At 34.5% G+C, this 26,449-nt stretch overlaps 1 protein-coding gene across 1 annotated transcript in view; it reads left to right on the top strand.

The window, feature by feature from the left end:
- Dys (Dystrophin) overlaps positions 1-26,449 on the top strand; it is a 923,162-nt gene that overhangs the window by 230,511 nt on the left and 666,202 nt on the right. Inside the window, exons 21-22 of the mRNA XM_090409612.1 lie at positions 4,119-4,291; positions 8,437-8,652. Coding sequence (XP_090265738.1) covers positions 4,119-4,291; positions 8,437-8,652 — 389 coding nt within the window. The remainder of the gene's footprint in view (positions 1-4,118; positions 4,292-8,436; positions 8,653-26,449) is intronic.

Below are 26,449 nucleotides of genomic sequence, written 5' to 3'. Positions count from 1 at the left end.
GACTGACTAAACAAACAAGAAAAACAAGTTAAGGAGAAAATTATATACGGAGACTGATCAGGGGAATACTTAATGAAAGTGTGACAAAATTGTATTTCAGGTTTTGATATGTACTAATGATTGAATTCCTTTTGAATAATCTTACCAATGTGTTCTGACTTCGTATTTCATTTCATTTAGTACAGTAGTGAACAAATTAATCCGAACACTCACATTTTAAAGAAAAATATTTTAATTATGCAAGAAAATAAGCACAAAAATTAAACTCGAACTTCACCTAATAAGTTATATGTGCTCCTAATAAGTTCATTAATTCTCTTAGGCATGGACTCTACTAACATAGAATACATTTTTCTTATTTCTGCATCTTGAACCCATACTTTTATAATGGATTATATTAAGTTATCCTTTGTATCACAATTTAATTTTTCAAGTCTCTTTTTCACTATGCCCACAGATTTTCTATTGGGTTAATGTCAGGAGAGATACCTGGCCATCGAAGCAATTGGATGGGATGTTGTGATTTTTGAGGAGATCTTTCACTTTTTTTGAAGTGTGGCATGGAGCGAGAACCTGTTCGAAGATGTGTTCTTTGTCTTTCTGGATCTGTGGGACTAATCTTTTCTCCAATGTTTTTATGTATTCTTTCTTTTAAGATTACACGGCGATCAGCATTCATATTTGTAGATTTAGGGACACAAAAACACACCTGTTGAACAGATTATTTTATTAATTACTAATAAAATAAAACTTGACGTTTCGACCCCTGTATCGAGGTCATCATTGGAAGGATACAAGTGTATAAGGAACCAAGCTACATGCTATAGCCCTGCATACCAGTAAACTAAATCTACGTAGTTAACGCTTGTCACACGTCTTCCTTCTGGCTGTCTCTCCTTCTCAGTCTACCGCAAACTTACACACACAGGCCAATACATACACAAAAATTCTTACCATCACCCAACACAAAAACTAAGTGTCATAAGCACCCTTAAACACAGAGCTCTAACAATTTGTTCTAATGAACAAGCTCTAAACCAAGAATACAAGATCATCAACCAAACATTTATAAAAAATGGATACAATAAAAAAACTATTCAAAAGATCCTCCATAAAGATACCAGTAAGAACAAAAAAGATTTCAGGAATGCTATTGCCATTCCTTATGTTAGAGGCATTTCTGAAAAAATAGACAGAACGCTACGCAAATACAACATCAAAACCACCTTTAAACCGCCCACAAAATTAAGATACCTATTCAGTTCTTCTAAAGATCCTCTTTCACACCTAGCCCACCCAGGGGTATACAAAATACAATGCACATGTAACATACCATACATAGGGGAAACAGGGTGAACTATCCCGATCAGACAAGATGAACACAAACGACACATTAAATACCTCCATTTTGGAAAAACCGGCCTTTCTGACCACGCACTCCAAACATTCCACAGAATTGATTGGAAAAATACCAAGTGTCCCTACACCGCACAAACCTGGTTTGAGAAAAAATTTAACGAGTCATGTGAAATGCTCAAACACAACCCAAATCTCAACAAAAATTATGGCCTGACCATTTCAAGAATGTGGAGGACCCATCTACAACCTGTATAACAACCTAAACTAGCCATAGAAAAATCCCACTACAAGAAGACAACCTGGTGAAGTGTTTGTAACATTCAACAGCAACTGAAAGAAATCATATTATAACAATCAGATCAGTGTACAATTCCAGAAGAATATTAATACATGAGAACTTTAGCAGTTTATTGTAGTTGTATTTATTTTTTATTTAATCATTTTTATTTAATAATTTTTTTATATTATTATTTTTTTATTTATGTATTTATTTATTTTTTATTATTTTATTATTTTTTTAAATTTTATTTATTTATTTTTTATTTTATTTTATTTTTTTATTTTTTATTATTTTTTATTTTTAATCACTAGAGGTCAGGCTAGGGAAAAGGATTAATTAACTACGTAGATTTAGTTTACCGGTATGCAGAGCTAGAGCATGTAGCTTGGTTCCTTATACACTTGTATCCTTCCGATGATGACCTCGATACAGGAGTCGAAACGTCAAGTTTTATTTTATTAGTAATTAATAAAATAATCTGTTTAACATGTGTGTTTTTGTGTCCCTAAATCTACAAATATGAATTTTTATGTATTGATCACTTTTCATCACACCATCAACAGGCACAAGTGATCCTGGTCATGTGTACAAAAAATCCACAACATCTTTTTAGCTAGCTGTTTAGGAGCTTGTTGGGCAGGTGAGGTCTTCTCAGCTGCTGATTTGTGAACATTCATTACTTGCTCTTCTTGGATAAAGAAATGGCTTTCATCTGAAAATATGACCACCTTCCACTTCCCAATAGTTCAATCTTTGTACACTTTTGCCCCCTGGAGCCTCTTTTTCTGCATAACCTTCATCAACAGTTGTTTCTTTTTTTTTTTTTTTTTTGGTCTGTGGGCAGTCTTCCCTGCTTCTAAAAATCTTCGACAGACTGTCATGTCAGAAAGATTCATCCTACTAGCTGCCAAATCTCTCTGCCAAAAAAAAAAAAAAAAAAAACTCCCTTCCCCCCAATGTTGCAGTTATTTCTTTTTCTTTTATGATCTCTGAAGTTGTGTTAAGTTTATTTGAGGATGATATTAGGCAGTGGTGATTTCAGTGTTTTGATTTAGCATCACAACCTGTGAACTGTCAATTTAAATGCATGTGTGTGTGTTTTATATTTATTTGTTCGTGTTTTATATATCTTTAGTTTAGCATGCAGAAATGAATACATAAACATACACTCAGAACTACATATTAACCTTTTCATCTCCATGCGTATGAGCAATATGAAGAGCATGTTTTGTCTTCATATTGGTACATAGGAGAATTTCATTATACTTATTTGGAATAATTTTCTCTCAATTTAATCATCTCATCGTCCTTTTACCCTCTTTTTACCTTGTGGTGTCGAGGGTTTATTAATCATCGCACCTCAAACCGTTCGCTGGATAAGGTGGTCAGCCCTACACCCAGTGTATCCTATGTCCATAGTGTTGAGTTCTCAAGGCTGGTTTGCCTGTTTTGCAGGATGAAAAACCCCAGGATAAACTGGGGAAAAAACCCTACTGTCCACGCCCAAGACTGGCTAACTTGGCTATGGCTGAGGAAGATCCTTCAGCTCCTCACATCACCGACAGGAATCGAACCTAGGGCACTCCTTCCCCAGGCATATGGCTGCGAAGTGCACAGCCACTAGGCTAACTGCGTGGACAATTTAATAATGCTGTCAAAATAAATAATGAAACAGATGAATTGTTTTTATATTGAATTGACTTTATTGAACTGTTTATTTGATCTATACATGAATATTGTTTATTATTTTATACTTTTTTTTTCAGTTGATAGTGTAATTATGTTGTGATTAATGGTTATGTAGTGAATTGTCTGTCAGAGAATTGCTGTATGATAAATTCTCTTTCGGTGAGCTATTTTGTATTGAATTTTCTGTGGCCAAGTAACCAAATAGAGCAGTTCTTATTTGCTTCAGTTTTATTTGCTTTTACTGAATGCTACTGTAGATTACTATTACATTACACCTCCAAGTAGCCAAGGACTCTTTGGAGGGTATTCTACTCTACTGCATAGAGAGAAAGTGGATATTGCATGGAAAAGTATTAATAGTAATAAATATTAAAAAGCTTGAATGGAACATATGCACTAGACATATTAAAGTAACTTTCATGGCTTACAAATGTAACAAAAATTATGTAGAATTTCATTCAAAAACTCCAATATATTTTATCCAGTGTTACAGACATCATCAGGGAAACACCATTACCTAACTACATTCAAAACATGAATCAAAATAATGAGTCATAAATCATGCTTGGTCACAGCTGAAGTATATATAATATTACTATTCAAAGGAGCAATTGTAGAAAGTTCTATATATAAAATTCTATATAATTAGAATATATAGTAATAAATATTGATTTGTTATTTTATTGTTATATTTTGAAATTGTTAATGCTTAGGTTAATAGAAATTGCTTTATTTTCTCTCAAACACTTATTAGGCAGTAAAGTTGTTTTCTTGATTTTACTTCTTGTAGAGGAATTAGAGAGAAGTTTGAATCATGCTCTCCAACAGGCACCACCTCCTAAATTTTTAGAAGCTGTACAAGCTTTAGACAGCTGGCTAATGAGTGTCCATGATGCTTTAACATCAGAACAGGTATTAGTAACAGATGTGGATTCTTTGGAAGATCAGCTTCAAAAGTTCAAGGTAACATACTTATGTAACATTATAATTAAAAGATCAGTCAGAGAGTAGATGTACAGTAGCTTATGCATCTTGAGATGCACAAGAACATTATTTACAGAAAAACTCAGTTAATTATATTTACTAGCCTGGTTGTCTGAGTGGTTAGCATATCTGCTCCCTATGATGTGAGACCACTATCTTGCTTATTGGAAACCTGAAGTGGTTCGGTAGAGTAGGTTTTCTGAATCATGTAAAATATAGAAAAAAATCTTTAGTCCATTGACAGTACTAAGTTAAAAGTCATGACAGTACTATAGGTTCACAACCTTTTGTGGACTGGAATCACATAAAAATTATATATCACAATAGGATTCATGGAACTACTGTATTTTTCCGTGTATAAGACGATACTTTTTTCTAAAATTTTTAGACCAAAAATTGTGGGTCATCTTGTATGCAGGGGGTAAGCAGTTGAGAGACCTGTGGTTGCCGCGGCAATACTGCTGGTACCTTGTCTCCCTGGACAGACTTCCATCAATCACTAGCCTTTGTTAACTCTGTCGATTGACATCATTAACTGCTGATTCTGAATAAACCAATCAGAACTCTGAAAGCATTCATACGTCTGCAACTCGTTGGCAGGGTAAGTTAATGCATTAACAATATTTTGAGCACTAGCCCATAAAAATGTTTGAAAATAAAAAACGATTGTCATATTCTTCAAAATTCAAGTTAAAAGTCATCAATTATGCAAAAGAACATGGAAATAAAGCTTCAGAGAGAGACAGTTTGGACCTCCTCTCACTGAGTGTATGATTAGACAGTGGAGATGTTTAAAATATTTATTTCTTAATTTTGGGTTTGAAAAAGTAGGGTTCGTCTTATACATGGGGTTGTCTTATACACGAAAAAATACGGTAATTTTGCCATGGATCTTTTGAGCTTGAAGTATATTAATTAAGAGAATATGCATGATGCATTACATACTCTTCATATAGATATTGTTCATACGTGTTTATATAATTTCATATTTAATGTCTTCAGGGGTAAAATAAAACTAATGTTGAAACCTGCTTCATTTCTGTGGAATATAGTTTGGGAAGCACAGTGTTAATATCTCGATATTAATATCTCGCTAATCCGAACCTCTTTAGTCCGAACCCTCCGGTAATCCGAACTGCGGTTTGAAAGAAAAAAAAGTTTTATTTATTACGTATTATTATTTTGTGTACTATTATTTTTATTTAATAATTATTACTTTAACTATTATTATTTATTTTATTATTATTATAGTACAGTATTTTTTTCATACTGTCGATTGTACGTATTTTGATTTATTGTGTATTCACGTTTGGTTTTTTTTATACTGGTCAGTACTTACTGTATTGTCAGCATGAATCACAAATATACACAAAAAGAGGAAATTCAAAATATGCATAATTTGGTTAAAAATCCAGATGTTGAAATTTCACAAACAGATGTTATGGAATGGATTACAGATAGAACCGAAAGCGAATTTGAAATCAAATCAGATGTTGAAATTATAAATATGAGGCTACAGAATAAATTAGATGTCTATGATGACGATAAAGAACTCGAAGGAAAAAAAAAGGAAAATATGAAGAGGCAGTTGACAGTTTTAATATGTGTATAGAATGGGGTAAGCAGAATGATATGCCATTCCACAAAATTTTATTGCTAATGCAGTTCTGAGAAGAAGCATTCGAAAAAAATTTAGCTTCCAAGAAGCAAAAGAAAATCGGTGACTTTTTCACAGAGAAATAAACTTTTTTTGTGTTTTTTTGTGTTGTATACAAGAAAGTGATATTTTTTACTCAAATTAAGTTATGTACTGAACTATGCAATTTTATTAAATCAGAATCCTCACCAATACAGGCACATACAAACTAAATTTTTTGCTAAAATAAACTTGTGTACTGTATTATTTTTTTAAGTTTTACATTACACTACAGTAGCTTTTTTTCTATCAGTTACTTCATTTATTTTCAGAATTAAATTGATGTACCATTAGAATCTGATAATTTTTGTCTTAGGTGGTAGTTATTGTTGTTTCTTGGGGGAAAATTCGCTAATTTGAACGAGCACGGTTTTTATTAGTTCGGATTAGCGAGATACTACTGTATTTTTTTTTTTTTTTTTTTTTAATATGAATTCCCCCCAAAAGTTGTACAGCGAGTTATGGAATATGGATTGGGTAATCCAATGTTCCTAATCCTGAGACCAAACATAATGCTTTTTTTTAAGCCATTTCAGATTTCTAATAAGTAGAGAGTAGTGAGGCGATAACACATTGGGCAACAAAATTCATCTACTAACTAAACTTTTGTAAATATGTCCATAGTGGGATGGACACACAGCTTATCAATTGAAGAGTAGAAATGATATCTACTAGACTTGCAAATGCATCTTATGTCTCTTGCATTTAGCCCTTTTGTTTTAATGTAGTTTCATCTGTCATGAAGTCTGTGAGGTGATTCTTTTGTATGGATAAGTCACGTTTCTTCTTTTAACATTTTCAAGCAGTTGATCAAGTTCAATGCAAAATCATCATTGACTATTCATTGTGTGAAATGCAGAATTTACAAGTAGAAAGAAAACTGTAGAAGGTAAAGAAGGTAAAGCACTTTCCAGAAGTTTGACCAGCAGACATTGTGGTCAGCCATTTTGTTCTTTATGTTTCACTTCCTTATCAACTAGGGAAAAAAAGTTTGTGGAATTCATCATGATTGCCGTAATACTTATGCATAAGTTCACATTACGACACTCCTGAAAGGTAACAGTCAGGATAACAATGGGAATGCCTGACATCTTCACAAAACAAAAAAATTTAAAATGAGCCAATTGGTAAAAAAAAGTACTAGAATCTGTGTTTTGGAATGCCAAAGAGTTTATTCATGTCACATGGAACAACAATAACTTAATGCATATTGTGGAACATTAGGAAGAATAATATGAGAGACTATTTCAAGAAGGAGACTGTGCAAACTGCATTGTTTAAATACAATTTTTTCCAAATAAAAACATGTTTAGTTATCAATAATAAAAAGCTTTACTATTTTTTCATTTTATTTTAATCCTTTTTAATTTTTCTGTGCAATTTAATTAGTATTTCTGGTGAGTTTGCAATAAACAGATTATGCCTAATTATTTTTTTTTTCACCAAAACTGTAATTGCCTGTTTTGAACACATTACACTATAATACATTATAATAATGTTTTAAACAGTGTGGTTTTGCATAACATGGAACTTTTTTGATGCTTATTAATCATACTGTACAATGTATTACTGTACTTGTTTGTTTGCAACACATACACTGCCATAATGTGATTGAGGCTTGCTTGCCTAACATTTGATTCCTTTTGGTCACATATAACAACCTTGATTCCAGCAAGTGAGCAAGAACAATGTGACAGCTCTTATTGCATAAGACTCCAAGATTGTTTCCTGATTTTGTTGGTAAGCAAAGTCAGGAAACAGTCTTGGAGTTTAGGATTCTAATGAATTAGAAGTCCCAGAGAGGCATCCTTTTGAATGAATAAAGATTTGATTGGGGGATACCATTAAAAAAAAATATATATTTTGTACAGTTTTATTGTTGTATTGTGATGTATTCACTATAAAACAAGTGAATAAATCACATTTACTTTTAAAACTGCATTTTGTTGTAGAAATACATCATGATTTGACAGTATATGTTTAAAATTATATGTATATGTAAACAGTATATGTAGGTTTAAAATTATATTTTACATTTTACATTTTGCTATATCATATTATTAAATCACCATGTTTCAACTTAAATATAAGGGATTCTGCTATTTATAGAAAATAAATTAGGACATTTATCTTTCCATATAAGTGTTGTGGATATTTTACCAAGAAGATGCCAGCTATAGTGATAATAACAGATTTTCTTTAACTTCTATAAAATTAGTTAATATCTATGAACAGATTTTTGTCACCTAATTCTTTTTATTACATGCTTCAGATATATTTTTCAGTAATTAGAAATAAATTTTAACAGTTTACCAATCAACTGAAATTCATATAGTCACTTTTTTATTTGTATTCTCAATCAGATATTTTAAGAAACTTCATTTCTGCAAGCTTAAATTTTAGAGTTATTGTTATACTGAACTCTCAGGAACTGCAAGCTACTGTAGAGGAAGAAGAAGCAAACTTGCAATATGTGAACACAACAGGAGGGCAGCTGCTACAAACAGATGCAGAAGTTTCATGGTTAGATAGTCTGGAACGACAGCTTCAGCAAGTAAATATTCTTTGGGGAAAGGTGTGTTCTTTACTGGAAGAGAGACAGGAACATCTTGAAAGAACGATTACTCAGCTTAACCAATTCCAGGTATGTGTAAGCAATTAAACAATGAGTGTGTTTGTGGTATTGGTATAATTATAAATAAAAATTTTTTATAAGTTTTAAGTTGTAAATAAAACAAATAAGTTGTAAAAAAAAAAAAATGGAGATTGGTTAAGCAACAAAACTAAATAACTGGGGGGGAAAATATCCACATGTCCTGTAAAGAGAATTGAGGAGAGATTCTGTCCCAATGACCAGTTCTCACTTCTTGTGGTGTTTCCTTCTCCACTTGTGGGTATCCACTTAGATATCAAACAAATAAGAATGGGCTGGCAATTGGGGATTTAGCTGACCAAATTGTATTTGTATTGGCTTAAACCACAAAAATAAATAAATAAATAAAAGAAGAAAAAAAAGATGATGATACAATGCTGAAGCTTCATCCAGTTATCCTAGACCCCCACTGTTTTTGTCATGGGAGAACTATAGCAAACAATGAAAATTCAGTTGCAAGAAAACAAAGTCATTCTTAGCAGAATTGAAGAGTGTCACCATCATTGTATGAAGTGTTAACAGAAAAGAAATGGAACTTAGTAGAAGAATTAAAGAAATGTATTGACATAATTGTAAATTCATACAACAAACAACTGCAGTGTCAAAAAAGCCAAACAGCAGTTGATGAACAGCAATAAACAGATGGTTGCAGTCAAACCACAAGATGGGGCCATAACCAGAGATAGATATGGTATAGAAAAAAGAATTGAAGAATTTTACTCAGTATTATATCAGGATGATGAATTAAATTAAGAAGAAGACAACTACAAAATAGCTGAAGTACCACAGATTCTACCAGAAGAAGTTATGTGGAGCATCCAAAGCTTGCAAAAATGGAAAAGCTGTAGGTGAGGATAGAGTTATAGCTGAACTTCTAAAAGCTGGTGGAGAAATAATCTACAAACTCTTAGCAAAACTATTTACTTTATGTCTGAAGAAAAAAGTTGTACCAAAAACATGGAAGAAGGCTAACCTAATTCTGCTCCATAAAAAAGGCGAGGTAGAAGACTTGGCGAACTACTGACCCATCAGTCTACTATCAGTGGTGTACAAAGTGTTTACAAAAGTCTTAACTTATAGGCTTTGTATGACTCTGGACCTAGCACAACCAAAAGAACAGGCAGGCTTTCGAAGTTACTTTAGTACAATGGACCATATTCAAGTTGTACAAAAGATTATTGAACAGTGTAATGAATATCAGTTACCATCATGTCTTGGTTTTATCGATTATGAGAAAGCCTTTGATTCAGTAAAAACTTGTGCAATACTTAAAGCATTATGAAACCAACAAGTGGAGGAGCCATACATCAGGACAATCAAATCAGCATACACCAATGCCACAGCAGCAATTCATTTCAAAGGAAAAATCTCTACTGTGGAAATACAGAGAGTGGTATAAGAGGCAACATAATATCTCCGAAATTATTCACAGCGTGCCTAGAAGAAATATTCAAACGTCTTGATTGGGAAAGGAAAGGTCTAAAGATAAATGGAAGATATTTAAGCCATTTATGCTCTGCAGATGACATAATTATCTTTATTTCAACTGCTCATGAATTACAGACTCGTATCCAAGAACTCCAAATTACTAGCAAAACAGTTGGACTGAAGATAAACCTAAAGAAGACCCAAGTTATGTTCAATAGCTATGTCCAACCAGAAATAATAAAAATCAATAATGATGAAATTAAACAAATAGATCATTACATATACTTAGGACGACAGATATCAATGGAACAAAATATCATGGATAAAATTAAAAGGTGCAGGATGCTTGGGTGGAAAGCATTTGGAAAATTACATTCAATATTCAAAAGTCAACTACCATTATGCCTGAAAAGAAAATTTTTTAACCAATATATTCTTCCTATATTGACATATGGCTGTGAAACATGGACACTAAATGCAAAGGAAATTCAAAAATTAAGAACAACACAATTTAGTATGGAAAAAGTATACTTGGTATCACAAGACTGGATCATAAAAAGAATACATGGATAAGAAATCAAACCAAAGTGTCTGACATTGGAGGAGTGAAACAGCTGAAGTTGCAATGGACTGGACATATTGCTCGAAGACAAGATTAACGATGGACAAAAGAATTACTGGATTGGATTCCATGAGAGGAAAAATGACCCTGACGCTGACCTAAAACACGGTGGATTGATGATATCATCATATTTGCAGGGACACGTGAAAGAAGAGCCATGGACAGACAGTTTTGGAGTAATCTTGGAAAGGCTTTCATCCAGCAGTGGATCAACAGTGGCTGATGATGATGATGATTGACATAATTATTTTTAAGAGAAAATAAAGAAAGGGAAGAAAAAGACCAAAAACAGGAAAAATGTTATATTCAGCTAACAATAATCAGGAAAAGCAAGAAGGACCTATAGTACTCAAATTAAATATGAAAATAATAATTCTGCTCGGGAAGTAGGGAAATTTTGGTGGGAAAATTTGAAGATAATAGCAAAGCTAATAACAGTAATAAGTATACTTTGCAATTTGTATATTCTACAAATATTTTCATGGAAGCTCATCTGAAACACCATCAATAATTCCTCCACTCTGTACCAAATCCATTGGGACATGTATAGCCACCTCCCAACATCCCTTCACAGTACACCTTGAAACCCACAGAACAAGTTCCTTTTCCTCCTCCTTCATTCCTGCTACTGCTGTACTGTGGAACAGTCTTCCCCCTGAGGTATTTCCCAAGGAATACAATATACAGGCTTTCAAATCGAATGTTAACAAGTTTCTCCTTTCCCATCCCACTACCGATATACGGTACTAAAGTACTATAGGTTGACCAGCCAACCTCTCGTATATGGGCCCAACATAAAAAAAAAAAAAGTACCTGAGGGATTTCAGGCCAAGTATAAGTCATTAATGCCATATTTCAACATAAAGATGTTCATACTGTCACATGAAAGTAAACATCAGAAGTAATAACATAGCCTTATGAACTGTTATTGTTAATAGTGATATCTTTGCTGGTTATGGATACAAGAGTACAAGGGATATGAATTAGTATGTTATCATTTAATTTTGAGCAGGATAAAAATGCATGAAAGTTTTAAAAAAAGGAATCAAAGTTAAGCAGTTTTTAGAGGTAAACTATAGACTCAGAGATAATACAAATATTATTGCAGAAAAAATGAAAGATTTTTTAAAACAAGAATCAAACCTTGGATAAACAGTTACAAATTCTGAAAAAAAAAAAAGTTAACGGATTCAGTCAGAGAGACACATGGCAAAGTTGTTTGCAAAGAGAGAAAAATCAGAATGTCATGGTGCGCTCAAGAAATTCAAGAGGGTAGTCATGGGAAAGAAGAAATCAGATGAAAAGTTTATGGCAGATGAGTTAGTATTATCCTCAGTAAATATAGAGAAAAATGTAAGAAAGCTAAACTAAATATAAAAGTATTACAAAAGTCATTGGAAAACTTCATTACAAATGCTTTATATTACAAATAATTGTCACAGAGGTGGAAAATGGCATACTGGCTGTTGAAAAAAAAAATCTTAGCAATTTGGAGGAAGAAGTACTATAAAAGGAAATAGATGTGAGAAATGTGACACAAAATTGAAGATAAAGGTATTTGGATATATATGGAATAATTACTTGGGAAGATTGTTAAATGAGATAAGATAAATGAGATTCAGAACAATGATAGAAAAATATTCAAGAGAACTGCAGTCTGGACTTACCTAATTTCTTGAGGCAGAAAGACAACTGGTGTAAATGATATCTAATTAGAAATGCTAAAATATGAAGGTATAAAAGTTTTAGTGGCTATGCTGAGTAATTCAGAAGACTTACTCAGTATAGCCACTTTTTTCATCTGGAATTTGGTCAGAAGGCCAAATTCCAGATGAAAAACGTGAATTAAGCTGAACAGGAAAATTACAGAAGAGATAACCAAGGTCTTAGTGGATTTATGCTATTGGTAGTGCATTAGCAGACTAAAATGTAATATTTGACACTGATGGATAACATGCAGTAATTTAGAAGGCAATAGGAAGCCAGCAATAATAGCAATAATATAAACTTAATCGTATAGTAACTATCATAGTATCCTGTATACCTTGAGGGTGCATTTATATATTTATTTATTATTATTATTATTATTATTATTATTATTTTTTTTTACTCAAGATATATCAAGAATTGGATGATGATAATAATAAATCAACTTTCAGATGAACAGTGACATATCTGTATGTATTGATTATTATTTTCTCATTTTCCTTTTAATGTGCTGGGCTTAACTTCCAGTTATGGCAAAGTAACTTGGCTTCATATAAACCTAATTAATGCTCTCATAGAGTAGCTAGTCCTGTCTACAAAGATCTGCTTTGTCACGTCTGTATTCTGTCTAGCCAGTTTCTTTTGTGGATTGAAAACACTCGAATCTCTGAAATTGGGGAAGGGGGAGGGGATAGAAACTGTCTCCACATAAGACCGGCTAGCTTGTCTTTACCATTGTGAAGGTTCCTTGTATTCTAGATGGGTTTGAAATCAGGTCTTTCAAAACAAGTGATGCAATACCACTGACAAAGACTGCATTATGAAGGCTCTTGGTAGATTATTGTTACAGTTTAATAATTATTTCTAAAGTCAAGAATAAAGTACACAATATAACTTGGACTGATGAAGTTCAAAAATTTGGTCTGCATTATAAGTGAGCCCATGTTTCGTAGAGTATACACTTGTCCAGCAATAAAATTGCTTTAGGTTCTATATTTTTCTTCCTTAAATGATCATGTACTGTAAAAGATCATATAATGATCATATACCGTCATATTATTATTATTATTATTATTAACAGAGACCTCCAGGCAATCAGAGACTCATCGAGGGAGGCCACATACTACAAACACCAGCTATCATACTTATTCTTGAATTCATTCACACTGCTTCACTCACAACATCCAATGGCAATCCATTCCAATCACCCGCCAACCTGTGAGAGAAAAATCTAGACCTCATCCCCTTCTTAGCAGCATTCATTTTCAGCTTCCAATGATGCCCTCTTGTCCTTCCCCCCACACTCCATAAATTGAAAAATTCCATCAATAGAAATCCTGGATGACCCTTTCAGAAGTTTATAAGTCTCAATCATATCATCCCTCTTTCTCCTGTTTGCTAGTGTCTGCAGTCTATAAATTCTCAATCTGTCTTCATAATCAGTATTTGACAATCCGGATATCATTTTTAACACTCTCCTTTGCACTCTCTCTCTTCAAAATATCAGAATCACAATGGAAACCAGAAGACCAGACCTGTGCACAGTAGTCCAAGTGAGGTCTTATCAAGGCTTTGTAAAGAGGCAAAATAACATCCTTATCTTTATGTGAACGTTCTTTTCAGCATTGCAATTATCTTTTGAGTTGTATTTACAGTCTTTGCCACATGGCCCCTAAACTTCAACTTCCTATCTATTAACGCTCCAAGATCCCTAGCTTCGTCAGTTTCTTCTAGCCTAATCCCATAAACAATATAATGTGACATTGGATATCTAATCATGCGGAAGTGAAAGACTTTACATTTTCTGACATTGAACTAACACCCTTTTTCCCATGTCCACAATTCCAGCCTATTCAAATCATTCTGCAAAGACTGCATATCAGCAGCATTCCTGATTACCCTACCTATCTTTGCATCATCAGCAAATAACTGTATGTCACTTGTCAAATCCTTCCCAATATCATTAATGTACAGATTGAATAACAGTGGACCAAGCAGTGATCCTTGTGGTGCACCACTTGTTACCTTAAACCTTGCAGACTCAGATCTCCCATATACCACTTTTTGATATCTGTCAGTCAGCCATCCTCATATCCATGCTAATATTGTATAACCCAAACCCATTTTCTCCAATTTATGCAGCAGTCTGCCATGCGGTATTCTGTCAAAAGCCTTAGCAAAATCCAAAAGTATCATGGTGTATCCATTCGCCTTGTCTAGTTCATTGGTAACATTGTTATATAATGTGAGCAAGTTGCTAAAACACGACCTTCCCTTACTAAACCCATGTTGTTCATTGCAAAGTAGAGATTCACTGTCAATCCATTTCTGAAAGCAGGCTCTAGCCAATTTTTCCAAATTCTTCACCAGCACTCCTGAGATACGAATTGGTCGATAGTTCGATACATGTTTTTGCACCACCCTTGTGCAATGGAATTACTATACATTCCTTCCATTCCTGCAGAATCTATCCTATTCTGAGACTCATATTAAACATCCTAGTCAAAGGAATGGCCAGTTCAGCTGAACACTCTTTTAGCACATGTGTTGATATTCCATCAGTCCCTATTGCTGAATTCTTATTCAGTTCTCTAATACCTCGGCCTCACACACCTGCGTTTCTTCATCTAGTGAAGAGGTAACAGTGAGCACAATATTACATTCACCAGGTTGATAGCTATAGCTTTTAACGAAATGGGCACTCATTAACCAAAGAACTTCTTCTGCATCTGTAATCTTCACGCCATCTGGATTTAGAACAGTTATTCTTTCATATTCATTCCTTTTTTATACTTGTAGCATATCGATAGAATTCTTGTGGGTTGTCTTTAGTACTCAGAGCCATTTTTTTTCATAATCAGACTTTGCTTTCCATACAACAGTTGTGACTATTCTAGCCTGCTGTTTATAACGTTCATAACAGACGTCATCCTAATGCAAACGGTATTCCTTCCACATTGTCCTTTTCTTATGAATCTCTTGCTTAATAAGATTACACATCCATTTGACTCCTACTCTATTTATTCTTTGAATTCTCGGGACACATTCTGATATCACATCATTTATAATAAAATTAGTTTAATCCTTTATCCAAGTGTGAGCAAACAAAGTTTGCGCCTGAAAGTATCTTCAGGACTGGGGTAAGGTGGCAACTCCTATAGGTAGAGATGACTTGCTAATGCTTTTGCCTGGTATCTCCACTTGGGCCTGGCTCCCACTGAAGAGACCTCAATAAAGGTCGAAACTAGTCTGGGTAGTGGCCCTTCCCTTAATGCATAACATTAGACATATCCGCAAGGAGATGTGTTTTGCATTATAGGAGATACTGAGATAGGAGTGTTGGTAGCTTTCTCCACCTTTCCAATGAGTTTTCCTGGTGTTGTACCACCTTACCCCAGTCCTGAAGATACTTTCAGGCACAAACTTTGTTTCCTCACACTTGGATAAAGGACTAAACTAATTTTATTATACTCTAACCAAGTGAAAAATAAACTTTCAACATCACATCATTTAAGTATTGTTTAAATGCTTCCCATGCACTGTCGATATTCTTTCCATCCAGCAACCGATCCCATTCCACTGAACTCAGTATACTCCTTAGTTGGTCATAATTTCCTGCTTTGTAGTTCAGCATGTAATCTTTTCTGAATGGAACATTCATAAACTTAGTCACTTCCCAAGTGAGTACCACATGATTACTATCACCAACTGAAGGCAGAATAGTTACATCTTTAACTGAAATGCCCTGTGACACTATAATCAAATCTAACACTCTTTGACCTCTAGTTCCTTTTGTCACATGCTGCTTGAGGAAGTTATCCTGCAACAGCTCAATAATTGCATTTTTATTCTTCTCATGAAATTTTACTGTTACCTAAACAATATTTGGATAATTAAAGTTTCCCATTATGATTACGCTTTTTGCACTCACCTTTTCTATTTGGTGATGCATTTCTTCATCACCAGCAACCAATCCACCAGGTCTGTAACAACACTATACTATGTAATTTATCTTGTTAGATTCCACTTCACACCGGCTTCAAACTCTCACTACTACATGAAATATAAAGTTTTAAAAGAGGTATACCATGAGTAGACATATCGATACAAAATTAATAACGGAAAACTCATGTACAAAGATTATTTAATGATATAATTTTCGCCTGTGTGTCACAGGCATCTTCAGTACATTATAAACTCAAATTAAACAATAATTGGCAATTCCAAAAAGCGCTACCTAAGTAGCTGGTGTAAGATAACTAAAAATGTCAATAAATTTCCTAACAAAAAAAAAAAATGTATACAATAAAAATTTAGGAAAGATTAGCTGATTTATAAAATATTATCGCCCATAAAGGGGATATATGTAAGCCGTCGGATCTGTTTAAGTTAGGAGAATGAAGTAAAGTTTCACATGTTTCTTTATAAAGGCGTTCCATGAGGAACCCTACTTTTGTGAAAGACTCTTGTCTTTCTCCAATGAACTCTATGTCTAGTGAAGATGGCATGTTCTACAAGTCCAGACTTTTCAGGTTTAAAGTATTCAATATAAGATTGGTGTTCTTCTAGCCGAATAGAGACAGATCTTCCTGTTTGTTCGAAATAAGATAATCCACAAGAGCACGGAATCTGGTAGACACCTGGATAATTAAGATATGGAAGCTTGTCCTTAGGAGAAGTGAGAAAGGTGGAGATTTTTCTAAACGGTCGAAAGGCAAAAAAATATTCAGTGGTTTTAAAACTTTTGCTATACGTTCACTAATGCCTTGTACATAAGGGATAGGAATGCGCGTTATTTCTTCTATATTTGAAAAGGAAGACATATTAAAACTACTCAAAGCTCTTTTAATGAAGCAATTCTTATAACCATTAGATAGAAAGGAAGAAGTTATATATTGCAGTTCTTTCTATAAAAGATCGTCTGAAGAACAAAAGGAGTGGGCCCAATGAAGCAGTGTTTTAATAGTTCCTGCCTTTTGACTGGGATGGTGATGAGATTCAGCATGGATATAATGGCCTGTATGAATCTTCTTTCTATAGACCAATGTATCTTTGATAACATTTCTCCCAGACCAACTCATTGGTTCAGATATGTCGATGACATTTTTGCTGTATGGAATGGCTCTTCTGATGAACTTCGACAGTTTCTCTTTAAGTTAAACACACTTCATCCTAGGATCCAGTTTACCCTAGAAGTAGAATCAAATAAGCAGTTAGCCTTTTAAATCTTCTAATTCTTCGTCAACCAGATGGCAACCTACATTTCTCAGTCTATAGAAAGAACACTCATAGAGGTCATTATATCCATGCTGAATCTCATCACCATCCCAGTCAAAAGGCAGGAACTATTAAAACACTGGTTCATCAGGCCAGCTCCTTTTGTTCTTCAGACGATCTTTTATAGAAAGAACTGCAATATATAACTTCTTCCTTTCTATCTAATGGTTATAAGAATTGCTTCATTAAAAGAACTTTGAATAGTTTTAATATGTCTTCCTCTTCAAACACAGAAGAAATAACGCGCATTACTATCCCTTATGTACAAGGCATCAGTGAACGTATAGCAAAAGTTTTAAAACCACTGGATATTTTTGTTACCTTTCAACCATTTAGAAAAATCTCCACCTTTCTCACTTCTCCTGAGGACAAGCTTCCACATCCTAATTATCCAGGTGTCTACCAGATTCCGTGATCTTGTGAATTATCTTATTTCGGACAAACAGGAAGATCTGCCTCTATTCAGCTAGAACAGTGTTTCTCAAACTTTTTTTGACTACGGAACACTTCACAAATCCTGAAATTTTCACGGAACACCTTAATTATTTTGTAATGTATAAATTAATAATTAATTGGTAATTTAGCTGATTTTTTATTATTAATCAATAACTGATAATTATTAATTATTAATTAATTAAACATCAATTAAACAATCACTGAATTAATTTGTGCTGACAAATTAATTTTAAAATGACAAATTCCAGAACTTCTCGCAGAACACGTATTCACCTTCCGGGGAACAACACCGGTTAAGAACCACTGGGCTAGAAGAACACCAATCTTATATTGAATACTTTAAACCTGAAAAGTCTGGACTTGCAGAACATGCCATCTTCACTAGACATAGAGTTCATTGGAGAAAGACAAGAGTCCTTCACAAAAGTGGGTTCCTCATGGAATGCCTTTATGAAAAAAAACATGTGAAACTTTACTTCATTCTCCTAACTTAAACAGATCCGACAGCTTACATCTATCCCCTTTATGGGAGATAGTACTTTATAAATCAGCTAATCTTTCCTAACTTTTTATTGTATACATTTTTTTTTTGTTTGTTAGGAAATTTATTGACTTTTTTAGTTATCTTACACCAGCTACGTAGGTGGCGCTTTTTGGAATTGTCAGTTATTGTTTATTTTGAGCTTATATTTACTGAAGATGCATGTGACACACAGGCGAAAATTATACTATTAAATAATTTTTGTATGTGAGGTTTCCGTTATTAATTTTGTATCGACATGAAATATTGTTAGTAGTATTACTACATTCATAGGTCTGAACTCTAACTGGATTTAAGTCATCCTATATCATTAGCAGCATGCCCCCCCTCCTCTCCTATCCACTCTATCCTTCCTAACAATACTGTACTCATGACACTCGATACTGGTTAGTAGGTCTGATTCTGATAACCAGGTCTCATTAATTCCTACAATCTGAGGTTGCAACATATTGACTAAGGCAACAAACTCTACCCCCTTTAGAAATATATACACGTTTACACAAGAATAATGTTTAATTTGCCAAATATTTCAGTCTGAATATTACAGACCATCATCTTCAGTGGCTACATAGGAATAGTTTTAAAAAACAAGGTGGAATACGAACAATTGATCATTCACAAATGTGAATGATCAATCTGGATTAGCTCAGCATGGATTAGAAACAAGCCACAACATCCTTTGGTCCAAGACTCTCCTCCTACACAGATGTCGCTACAAATTTGAACATTTATTTAAAGAAAGTGTGGAGGCCTTACTTCAGTGTCCTAACTTGAATCGTGATGACTGTATATCTATATCAAAAATTTGGGAAAGTTTAATCAGGATAACACATTAATTTTTTTTTAATGTAAATTTCCTATATTAGTATAATGTTATTTAAGATTATTATATGAATTTCTGAATTAATATCTTTAATTATGACTTTAAAAATGTTTACTGTTCTAATACTTAGTGATATGACATCACTTGGCTCGTTCTATGTATGAATGATCAATTGTTTGTATTCCACCTTGTTTTTTAAAACTATTCCTATGTAGCCACTGAAGATGGTCTGTAATATTCAGACCGAAATATTTGGCAAATTAAACATTATTCTTGTGTAAACATGTATATACGTAGGCTGTTCAATAAGTAATAAGACTATATTTATACAGAAAACAGATTACCTTTAATCATCATCATTTACGTGGTCTTTTTCGAAGTAACTACTGTGAGACGCGATGCATTTGTCCCAACGTTGCGTCCACTTCTTAAACACATGTGAGAGTCCGTTTTTTTGAGAGTTCTTTCAAAACTGCCTCCGCAGCTTTTACACATGCTTTGTTGCTTTTGAAATGGCGGCCTCTTAGTGGTTTCTTGAGCTGAGGAAACAGCCAGAAATCGCACGCTGCGAGATCAGGACTGTATGTAGGGTTTGGTAGGATATCTGTGTTGTTCTTCTGCAAAACGTCCACTACACAACCAGCAATATGTGGCCATACATTATCGTGGTGCAATAAGAAGCCATTCTTTAGCAATGGACGCTTCCTTTTGACGTGCTTGATGATAATCGCTGCTGCTGTGTTGATCATTGTCTCTCTGATGGACGTTGAAGGTCTTCCCTCACGTTCAAGATCTTCCACATTTTGCCTTTCTTCCTTAAAAGTTTTATGCCAGCGAAAAACACTTGCCCTCGATATTACTTCATCATGGAAAGCTTCGTGTATCATGTTAAAAGTATCCAATGCCGATTTTTGCAAACGCACACAAAATTTAATCGCATAATGCTGTTCCAAGGACGCTTCCATTTCGAAGACTGGTCGCACCTCGTAGGCGTGCCGATGAGCGCTTGCATTTAGTCATGTGACACTCAGGCACACCAGCCTGTATACACCATCTATCAACCTCTAATACATACAGCAACATTTCTTTATTCCACAGAAATTAATATTGTGATGAATGGTTTCACCACAGTAAAATTAGTCTTATTACTTATTGAACAGCCCACATATTTCTAATCATTATGTCTCAAGTATCGTTAAAGAATCAAACTCTACCCCTTTGTTTCTGATACTCCTAGCATTCATGCAGACATAATAATCTACTTGCATGTTCTTTTGTATATTCTTGTTTGCAGTCTGCCTGACACAGTTGGACAACTTGCAGATCTCTGTTCTTCTCTAATGCCTTACGCAATAGACATCTGTGCACATATACGATGGGTCTGAACAGGATGAACACAAACCCGAAATCATTCTTTCCTCGTCAACATTTCCATGACAAAGCCCATTCCCGTCATTAACACAGTTATATACCATTGTCGCTCTTACACTCACATTCACACCATTTCTCCCTTTATAATTTAGTTTCCCTGACTCTCTGTGTTAGGTCTCATACCAGTTTAAGTATATGATCATATACTAAATGATAATTTTTGTGATGACAAAAATTTTATGGAACTATTCCTCAAAAATCTCTGCAGTCATCCAGGCATTCTTCCTGTGGCAATAACAAATGCTAGATGTCTGCATGTTTTGTTGTGGAAATACCTTGAGGGGTATTTCCACAACAAAACATGCAAGATATGGGTAGTCAGATTAGCTACCCTTATCTGCTCTCCTAATTCATAAACCCAATAAATATTCATAAATCGTCATCTTCACCACCTAACTGTAGATGCTACCGACCCCCCCTCCTATTCTTTACACTACCCAGACAGATAGTCGTCTTTACTCCCTCCCTCTTTACTGACTATACCAGCACCACAGAATCCAGTTCACTATACAAAAAGAAAATAATAAGTCTGCCCTTTCTGTGCACTCTAATTACACATCTTCCTAATGTTGAAAGTTTTCCCATTGGTTATGCTATGAATAAAAGATGCCAAGAAGTTATATTCTTGGTTTAATCCTTTATACAAGTGAAAGCAAACAAAGTTGCACGTGAATTCATTTTACGACTGGGCTACTTGTATACAGAAGCTAACGACTTCACATGAATTGCATTATGGGAAGGGCTTTCAACCTTTGTATCGCTTTTGGGTCTGGTTCCACTGATGAGATCTCAATAAAGGTGAAAACCAGTCTGGGTAGTGACTCTTCCTATAATGCATAGCATTATACATGTTCCCATATTATACAAATTATCCCATAATGCAAAGCATATGTGCTTTGCATTATGGGATACTAAGGCAATTGATGTGAAGTCATTAGCCTCTATATACAAGTAGCCCAGTTGTGTAGTGGCTTCACACATAAGCTTTGTTTGCTTACACTTGGCATCTTTAATATACATATTCTTAATGGCTCTTTCTCAGAAACCTGAATAGGTTTCTAAGACCCCCTCCCCTGCCTTCCCAAACAAAGCCTCTGGCCTCCATTCAAAATAGGCTTCCTTCAAAGCTGATCTCTTCTTTATTCACCAGACCTTCTTGTCCAGTGGCAGCAATCCCAAAATGATGAACAAAATGGTTGTCCCTCTTATCTTTTCACATATTTAAAAAAAAAACAACCTAATCTAAATAAATATGTCTGTTAAACTTCCCAAGATTTGATTCATGAGGATAACAAGTCTGCCCAACTATTAAATATATATATATATATATATACATATATACAGTAAAACCCCTTTTTTACACTTTCCAGTGGACGGATAGAAAAAAGTATAAATAGCAGGAAATGTAAAAAACATTAAAAAAAGGCTAAAAGATGACTTACTGTTAGTATGTGACTCTTCATTCTAAATTACAAAATTTAATAACTGAAAATAAATGAATTTACAATTTTTACATTTATCTATTTAAAAAATCTTATCTTTAATTGTTGATTGTTTTTGCTCTTTCTGCACTCTTATAAGTTCCACCTGCCTCTCCACAGTGTATAAGGCATTAAATGCCCCATCGTCTCCTGATGCACTTGCAATACCGTCTCAAAACAGAGATAGCTTCCATTGCTTCTTTACTTGTAGGAACGGTAGGTTCTTGATCACAGTCTTCTTCTTCAACTACTTCTTCCTCTTCTTCTTCACCAAGGTGGTTGGAAAGGATATCTTCTACACTTGGTACCATTGATCTGATCACACCAGCATCAACGTCAACATAGTCTTGAAATGAGGAAGACTCATCCATCACATACCAGTTGTTGGGTTCTGACATCTTCTTCCTCCTGTAGTTGTTCCTCCTCTTCCACAAACGTAACTCCCGCCTTCCAGAAACAGTTGGATATGGTTTCAGGAGTAACATGCAGCCATGCTTTGGCCACATAATGCATGGCATCAAGAATCGATATAGTTATTTGTTTTGGGTCCATACCATTATCATGCATAAACACAGCGTTTTCAACAAGCATTTTTCTATATTTCCATTTAAATGCATGGATGATGCCCAGATCTAATGGCTGAAGCTCACTTGTACAATTAGGGAGAATGAACACTAATCTAATGTAATGTTCTGAGCTGCAGATCTTCAGGGTATGCAGGACATTTGTTTCGCAGTAGTAGTATTTTGCAGTGATTTGCCCCCATTTTAGCATCCAGAGCATGCATGGTGGATGTGAAGTCATCCATACTGTGCTGTTAGCATCATATTTAGTAGGCAGATTTTTCACATTCTTAAAACACCTTGGTTTTTGTTTAATGTTTTGTCTACTTGCTGAGTTTCCACCATGACACTTCTCTCCTTTAAAACACAATGTTTTACTTGGCAGAATGTTATAAAAGAGCCCAGTTTCATCAACATTTAAAAATATTTTTCGGTTCGTAGTCCTGAATAATAGTCTTTAGTTCATGTTTCCACTGGTTTACAGTTTCCCCTGCAACACTATTACTTTCTCCACATACTTGATTATACACAATATTGTGACAAATCTTGAAACAATCAATTCATCCATTTGAACAGTAAAACCATTAATCCCCAACATCACAGCAAATTCAAGGGCTTTTGCTTGGAGTATAGTATTCATCGACTGGAATACCTGACTTTCTCGTAGAAACAAACCACTCCGCCACAAGTTTATCCAATTCATCATATGTCACTGTCCAGGTATATTTTAATTTTTTTGACATAGTACCAGATTGCTTTGCATTGAGTTCAATGCTTGACCTCTTTTTTACTATCATGTTCAAAGTGAGCACGGAGAGTCCAAGATCCTTTGCTAATTGCACATGTGTTCCGACATGCCAATCTACACATCACAGAATTACCATCTTTTCTTCTACCAAAATATATTATTTGCTTTTTTCTCCATGTTACTAACATGGATCATCCACCACTCCAACTTGAAAGCAACTATCACACTCTAAATTGCGTAGCAGAAATTCTGCAATATCAATTCGTACTGTGATTGAAAAATCACAGTATCACTACATCACTGCTGGAAGCGTGCAAGTCACTGTGATGGCAGAAACGAAACTACAGCCAAAAGCAACGCCATCGGGGAACAGAAATGCGCAGATTTCCTCAGAAATTGATTTGAATGAGAGGAAATCAATTCGAAAATCGGTGTTGCCACCCGAGAAAAAACCGCAAATCATGGGAAATAACATCAACATCAAGTTGTTAATGGTGGGAAAACAATATATCGTAAGATAGCCCTTAAGATGGGACCAATGGAAAATGGACCAATGGCAGGAAAACGTAAATTGCAAGAATGTAAAAATGGGGTTTTACTGTATATATACAGTAATATATAGTTCCTGAAAACTGTTATCCTCATGAAATATATATATATATATATATATATATAACTATGTATATATATAAAACTATATCCAAGTAATTTATTTTACTTGCTAAAATTAAATAGTTTGTTAGTATTTACAAGCCTGGTTGACTACCGAGTGGATAGCATCTCTACTCTCTAGCCAGTAGGTTGTAGGGTCAAATTCCAGATGGATGCCTGTGAATGTCTTTAGGTGCTAAATAATTTTCATTGCTGCAGTGTGTAAGAGAACCTTCTTTCTGATTAGAGTCCTGAAGTGATTTGGAAAAAAAAATACCATTAAATACCATTTCAGTCTCTCGAGTAGGATTTATGGGTTATGTAATTATGTTGGATCTGTGATCAGATCCATCTGTCAAATTTATAGTTTGTAGTTCATTCCAGAGTCTTCTCTACCAGTCCTGGGAACCATCATCTGATATATCCACCAGCCAGATGGGATATCTGAATTCAATATGGTGAACTGGAAGTGGAGATATTTTGATATGTGTAATGATTGATTTTATTTATTTATTTGATGGTGTAGCTTTCTCTTCTCTTCTGAAACATGGAGGAGTGAAGTGGGAAGGGGAATCATAGGAGTGGAGTAGACCTTATGGTATCATATATGTTCTCATTGTTATGTTGAGCTGTGTGTCCATAAGAGTCATTATTATTATTCTGCTAAGCCCCATGGAGTCAGTCTCATCTAGGAGGTCCTTTTGTCATACACACGGCTCATCATACTTGCCTTAAACATATTCAAATTCTCTGCAGACACCACACTCTCAGGCAATGCATTCCAATCATTCACAACTCTCTGTGCAAAAAACCTGCTTCTCACTCCCTTGTTCGCTCACTCCTTATACAGCTTCTAGGGATGACCTCTTGTTCTTTCCCAATCTCCCATCATTTTATGAAAACCTCTGTTCAGTTCTTTTTTTGTATATTCTCTTGTATGTTTATCTTCCTGATGAAACTGTTAGTCAGTAAACAATGGAACATGTACAAGTAGTTCATCATTATCATGAATCTGTAAATAAATCACACACATATAGTTCCTGAAAAATGTTATCCTCATGAAAAAAAAAAAATATATATATATATACATATATATATATACCTTAATTTTATTTTACTTACCAAAATTAAACAGTTTGTCAGTATTTACAAGCCTAGTTGACTACTGAGTGGATAGCATCTCTATTCTCCCATCATTAGGTTGTAGGTTCCTCTACTGATCAGCACTGATCCTATAGCAACCCCCTTACCAACTTGTACATCCCTATCATATCACTCCTCTTCCTCCTATCCACTAGACTCTGTAAATTGCATCTTCTCAACTTTTCTTTATATGTTCATTTCTTTATATTCAGAAACTACCTTAGTCAGTCGCCTCTGGACTCTTTCTAACATCTTTTCTTCTTTTTGAAAACCAGATGACCAAATCTGTGCACAGTAGTCATATGTGGCCTAATCAATGCCTTATATATTGGAATAAGAAACTCCTTACTTCTACAAGTCAGTGTCCTCTACATCATTCCCAGAATTTGTTTTGTTGTCCTCACAATTTTGGCAATATGTCCTCTAAATTTTAGATCTTTATCCACCATCACCCAATGGAAAATGACATAAATGGCAGGAAAACGTAATTTCTGCCACTTTCAACAATATGTCCCCACCAAGCATAAATTCTACATCCTGTCTTTGTTTCCCAATTTTTAAAATCTTACATTTTGCGGCATTGAAGTGGCATTCCCACTCCTGTGCCCCATCTATTCAAGTCTGTGTGTAAGGCCAGAACACGAATCTCTACTCTACACCTTATGGTTTGTCCCAACTTTGCATTATCTGCAAAGAACTGAATATCCCCAACCAAATCTTTCCCAATATCATTAACATACAAGTTAAACTGCAATTGCATTAAATCAGACCCCTGAGACACACCACTAGTGACTTTCCTCTTCTGGGATATTGCTCCCCCATACACAACTTGCTGATACCTATCAGATAGCTAATCTCCAATTCAATGCACTAGTATAATATCCAACCCCATCCACTGTAGTTTAACTATCAACTTA

Source organism: Typopeltis vanoorti, chromosome 19, assembly GCF_054136105.1.
Source record: "Typopeltis vanoorti isolate ZY-2024b chromosome 19, IOZ_Tvanoo_1.0, whole genome shotgun sequence".
In the NCBI taxonomy this organism is placed as follows: domain Eukaryota; kingdom Metazoa; phylum Arthropoda; class Arachnida; order Uropygi; family Thelyphonidae; genus Typopeltis; species Typopeltis vanoorti.
Note: the sequence above shows the minus strand (reverse complement) of the source record. Positions and strands in the feature narration are given on the sequence as shown.